The sequence below is a fragment of the Aspergillus heteromorphus genome (assembly GCF_003184545.1).
Source record: "Aspergillus heteromorphus CBS 117.55 chromosome Unknown BO70scaffold_89, whole genome shotgun sequence".
Classification (NCBI taxonomy): Eukaryota; Fungi; Ascomycota; class Eurotiomycetes; order Eurotiales; family Aspergillaceae; genus Aspergillus; species Aspergillus heteromorphus.
Window position 1 is genome coordinate 24,660 of NW_020290494.1, and position 6,000 is coordinate 30,659.

Genomic DNA, 6,000 nt, shown 5'->3' on the forward strand with positions numbered 1-6,000 from the left:
CATGAAGATTATAGTACATTCGGGGGTAAAAGAGGTAGAGAGTATCTGTTGTCTCACAAATGATATGGGCTTGCCTCCCCCGAGTCAGAGGGCAGGTTGTACCGTACGAAGCAGCCATCAGTGAAGTGTGAATATTTTGGACTGGGCATGGAGTACATACAGAGTAGCTCTTATCACTTCTTCCATCACTTCTTAAGAGAAGCCCTAGCTCACAGTACTCCCTACTGAACATATCTATAATCTACATGGGCTTTCGTCTTCTTTTGGATTTCCTCCCGTGTGTCAATTGTTCTTACTGTACGGAGTTTTCGAGTATGCCTTCCACCCTGTATCCAGCAGTAATAATAATATTAGGCAATGCGGCCACCGCGGCCATCACGGCACCACCCCCTGAGTAAAAACCAGGCTTGGTGGGTCAGTACCTGGTAATGTGTGGATACCATACTAGCTCCAGGAACCCGCAAGTGTCTGGCCAATAGTTGCGTCAAAACTCCACGCCTGGGAGATTACGTCCGTCGCTCCCCACCCGTCATGGAATCTAAACTGTTGGTTACTAACTTTCATAGGTACTGGATCAACGTAATAATACACAGTACTGGGTATAGATAGTGCTTTCTAAGTACCTACCTTAGGGAGGTAGGTACCTTCTACAGTAAGGCAGGTACGGAGTACGGAGTATCTAGCAGTTAAGGTATAAATAATAATACATCAGTTTTTCCTCTTGGATGACTGTTCAAGATAGGTACGGGAGTAGGTACTCCGTAGTACGTAGATATATGTCTATGATAAGTAAGGTACGCCGGGAGCACTCCGAAGTAACCAACTTTCATTGACAGACCACTGTAAACCGAATCGATATAAATACAAGGCATCATCATCTAGTCCTTTATGAGCCCTATGGAATAGACGGTTGCCGCATAGAGTACCAATTTCTATAGTTGATCATTCTTACCAATATGCAGTAAGCTATAGTGATTACCATACTAGGTATCATATCATCGTACTTTGTACAATCTGAAGAGCAATGAAAAAGAAGATTTCTTCCCTTTGCCTGCTCAAATCTATGATAGGGATTAACTAGGGGAACAGAAACATCTGGAATGCAACCTTAGTATATAATCGGGCTCTATTGTTATCTTCTATAGAAACAAAGCACCACTTCTGTATGACAGGGATTTTGTTGAGCTTCATATGGGAGCATGATAAATAATCCTGCATCACCTAGCAATTAACCTTCGCGTTTCATCAAAGCTTGTTTTTGCTTTTCTTGACAATGTCAAAATAACTCCAACCCGGATATACATACACCCACGAGAGAGGAAAGGGAAGAAGAGGAGAAACAAAAGACCAATAGAAAATGGTAATAGGGGTTTGAAATCTACACCCGAAAACATGATATATCACGTACAGAGAAAGGAAGCTGGGAATAGGGGGTAATATTGAGGTAGAAGAAGGGGGCTAAGAAAAAGGGAACCAAAATATATCACACAAGGACCGCCCAAGTACTCGACACAAGCCCTGAAATGGAGAAAGACACCAATAGCTCAGTTGTACACTATGGCGCCGATGGTAGTAATGAAGTCTACTCAGACATGACTTCTTGACAGAAAAGAGGTAAAAAAGTGACATAATAAAGCGAAATTGAGAAGAGGTCCAGAAGAGAAGGCTGTCTTGAACGTTCTCTTTCACGTCATCTCATATGCTCGGGGAATCATCAAGTCCTTCAAAAGGTTGCGGTCGGAGAAGAACCAAAGGCATGAAGAGTCGTCAAAAATAAGAAAAAGGGCATGTAGCTTATTCAGTGCTAGCCTCGATACTTGTATCATTATGAGAACACAGGTCGAAGATCCGACTAAATGGCGGATCTGAAAGATGGATGGTCTCTTTGGGTTCTATTGTGACACCTTCAGCTTTGCGGATTACATCTTTCAAAGCACGGGTGACGACGCCTGCACGAACAACTAGGTCATGGAGAGACTGTGTGTCGAAGGGAAGTTTCTTTGGGCGTGGAAGGTGAGGGTCCGTGAAAGTGGAGTCGCCAGAGTCACGTTGCTGATAGATCAGATCCAGAACGGAATTCGGTTTGATAGGGGCTTCCTGGCTGGGGGACGTAGTAGGGCGGGAGCTCGAATGCTCTGAGAGTGATATCCCCCAGGATCCCCCACTTGCTCGTCTCCAAGGATCATTTGTGTTGGAATCACCCTCTGATTCTTCAAAACTGAAAGTCAGGGAAGAAGGGGACCCAGGGGGCGAATGGTTTCGGTCATCGTCATCGAGTGTGGCCAAATTCACTATACCTTCCGCTTCTTTCCAGAGTTCGCTCGAAGGCCCACGAACAATGTTTAAAAAGCTGCCCTGATGCCGAAGACGCCTGAGCTCCTCAACAAGTAAAGTCAGTTCTTGAACTTGTCCAAACTGGCCATGAAGACTTGCTTGGCGTTCCATTATGGCCTGTGGAACTATCATTCCCCGGCACGGAACGCTCTTCTTGCTCGGTTTTATATTCTCGCTGGTTATGTTCTCGTCCGCGTCTTCAAAATCGAAGTCACTTTCCCAATCTTCACTGACACCCTTGCTTCCAAGGCCCCATGTACCGAACTTTCCCGAGGTCTGACGCTGTTCATTGACGGCCGGAGCATCCCTGGTCACGGGGACGCTTTGACTACGAAGGTGCAAAGTACTTGGAGCTTTGCGCCCGGCTGCACGGCTGCCACGGACGTCAAGCGCATGCTTCCCATGAACAGTTCGGGGTCGCCCATCGGGACCAGAGGCTTCACGGTCGTTCTTTGGCTGTTCTGACCAGTCGAAAATATTCATTTTGGGAAATGAATCAAGTGTCTCGTCGGCAAAGCAGTGAGAATCGTGCCCAATTGATTGTCTTGGCTCGTGAGATGATATTGGCTTGTGAAAGAGAAATACTTCATTTCCATGGCCATCACCCTGGTCCTTCGACGACGTTGTCAAAGATCGTGTTTGTGTGGGCAGGCCATCCCCACCAGGCAATTCAGTAGGCAAACTCCGGGAGTTCTTATTCTTTGTCAAGTCAGACGGAAAAGACATGACGCTGTTATTCTTGTAAGTGCCTGAAGCTTCATCAGCAATTGGAATCGACATAGAAATAGAAGTTGCATCCATGTCCGAATCGGAGTTGTATATTCCCGGTGAATGAGAAGCGAGAGACCTACGATGATCAAGAGTTGTGATTTCGGGAGACTTCTCCGTTATAATCGAGGGGAAATCTTCGTTGAAAATTGACTGAAGTCGAGAGGTGTAAGGCCCAGAGTTACTGCTGATCGTGACATGTGTACGGATGGAGTCGAAAGCAGTGTCGCTTAGGAACTCCGTCTCGTCCTCCTCGCCGGAGGTGAAGATATGAGTATCATCAGAGCCTATAACAGTGGAGGCTGGATCGGATGCAGCAATCGAGTGGCGTTTGGGTCGCTGGCGGGATGTGCCTTGGATTCTGGATAGAGGTATTATATCTGAAGTGAATGCATGCGACGCAATGTTTCGGAGATGAGACATTTCTACTTTGTAGTCTTGATCGCAAGAAGCAAAGCCTTTGCGTCGTGGTCCTACCAATTCCGATGCCATTGGATGAGAAACACCTGCTTGAGAGGCGGTTGGAGAGTGACGAAAGATAGTTGGATCAGTAATGTTTCGTCTACTATGTGCCCGAGACGAGGTCAAAAGTGTTCCTGTCGACTTTGTCAGAGTGGGAAATGGCGTTGAGATTGCCCTCCTTTTTGTGTGGAATAAGGAGCCATTGTGGAACTGCTCAACATCCGCGCAGCTTGTGCTCGTTACTGGGCGTCTGGGCTCCGCGTCGTCAGAAGATGAGGTCTGAAAATCATTTTTGTGTGGCGGCAAGGACAACTCTGGTTGTTGCTGGGAAACGACGCTAGGTCCAAACGGGTTTCGAAACTGAACCAATGAGGCAGGAGGAGATTCACCCACGCAACCCTGACCTGCAGGATGCTTGTTTGAGATAGCAGTAGCCAGAAGAAGCGCTGGAGCGGCATCTGGATTAGGCACGATTCTTCGCAACCCTTGATCCTTAGGTTTCGCTGCGGTGGAGAATCTACGAGCTAGTCTCTCCGATACTCCTTCGGGGCTGGCACCTATATATGGGTGCCAAACAACATCATCTCCCAAAGTGGGCATATCGGTTCGTTTTGGTGGAGGAACGAAGGCCATACTAGGCTCAAAGTTCAGACTGTGGGTCGCTTTATGCCCCAAAGCCTCTGGTCTCTGGTAACTGGTGACTGGTCTGCAAATGACCCGGGAGGTATTGGGAGAGGAAGGTGCGTTCTCGAATAGGGACGAAGCGTTGACATTCTGGGAAGGTGGTCGTTTGACTAGCTTGTTGGGCCGGCGTTGGATATGAGGGCCCGTCGGACTATCTGGTCCGTTGGACGAAGGAGAAGCAGGAATTTGGAATGAACTGCGCTTCTCCGGTTGAAAGGATAGCCGTCGCATCCAGGAAGAAGAGGGCCTGCGGACGGGCGAGGCAACTGATGAGTTCCCAAAGACCGATCTTGGCGGGCCAGTCAAAGTTTGCCCACGACGACGCAGTCTTACAGCTGCGAATGACGGCTTCCTATTCGCCTTCACTTCTCCTAGCTGAACCTGAGGTACATCATCTTCACAAACGTGCGGAAAGCTTGCCACAGGAGAGTCCGCTGTCGCTGTTGCAAAGTATCTCGTAGGAGCTGCGTTTATATCTGGCGGGGATATGTTGCTATCTGTCGATGTCGCACATTGATCATGCAGCTGGAGGGTCTTTTTCCGGAATCGGCCTGGCCGAGAGGAGCTTCGATTCACGCGACCGAAGGCGAAGCCAGTCGGTGCGATACCGACGGTGCTAATTGCACAGAGCTGACAAAAAGATAATCAGTAAAGCGCGGGCTTATAATAGTAAACAAAGTCACAAAGTACGACTGTTTTGCTGTCCAAAGCAAGGGGGGAATGGCTTTTGGCAGTGGGAAAGTAAACAATAAAATGCGACCAGCACAGGGAAGACCAGAAGAGGCGATTCAACTCACAGTTGATACATGCTCCATTCTAAAAGGACGGAGAAAGTATCAAGTACCATGAAGCTCAGATTAGCAACATTGATATCACAGGCTTTTGACGAGCCATCTGCATTCTCATGCGCGAGGATTAGGTGGCTTCACACATCTAGATAGACACCATCTAATGAAAACAGTTGGTAAAATAACAGTCTAGGCTGTGGTAGAAGTGGTAAATGATTAGAGCTGTATGAAGTATTGTTTGCGCAGCGAAGCTCAGCGTATGATGATAAGGTGGATGAGGGGAAAGGGTGTTGCAGCCAGCTAGAAAGCTAAAGGAATGGGCCCGGGGAGTGATTAAAAAAGAATGTCAGTGGTCAAGGAATGGGGGGTAACGGAGTAAAAGTAATACTGATGATTAAACTGAATATCCAGCCTTTGCAAATTGTAGAAGCTGACCATTGACTTGGAATAGTCAGCTGGGGCAGAAGAGGAGGAAATAGAAGAAGAAGAAGCAGTAAACAGCAGCAGTAGTAGAGAGGCGAATAAGAGCGGTAATAATAACAGAGAAGCAGTCATCAATCAACAAAAGCCCGGTGGGACGCGCCTTTCCTTCACACGGGCGATGTTCTTCTGGTTCTAGTCTAAACTCAACCACTGGCGAGGAATGGATCACGCTAGGAGTTCCACCCCCAGCACACCACCGCAAGGCAGTCCAATAAATAGTGTTACTGGGTTGTAGGTTTAGGTTAGTAAATTAAAAAACGCAGGAAAAGTGTCTCCAAGATTTAATCATATTTAGGAAGTATATGTAGACAATCTCTCGATATGTACGAAGTAAGTCAGGTCCATTTGGATGGTGGATACCAAGTACAGCATAGGTAAATTCTGTATTCTGAACTTGCCGTGCGGTCCAGTTGCCCCGTACTAGCACCTACCGTAGATAATAGGTAATTACTGGCTGTTACCGACTCAGCAGCCACACCGG

At 47.4% G+C, this 6,000-nt stretch overlaps 1 protein-coding gene across 1 annotated transcript; it reads right to left on the bottom strand.

The window, feature by feature from the left end:
* Window positions 1-1,794: 1,794 nt before the first annotated feature.
* BO70DRAFT_357117 (uncharacterized protein) lies at window positions 1,795-5,063 on the bottom strand (the record flags this gene model as incomplete). Its single annotated transcript, XM_025541962.1, has 2 exons — window positions 1,795-4,878; window positions 5,046-5,063. 2 exons carry the CDS (start codon window positions 5,061-5,063, stop codon window positions 1,795-1,797), a joined length of 3,102 nt encoding a protein of 1,033 aa, XP_025394100.1.
* Between the last annotated feature and the right edge of the window lie 937 nt (window positions 5,064-6,000).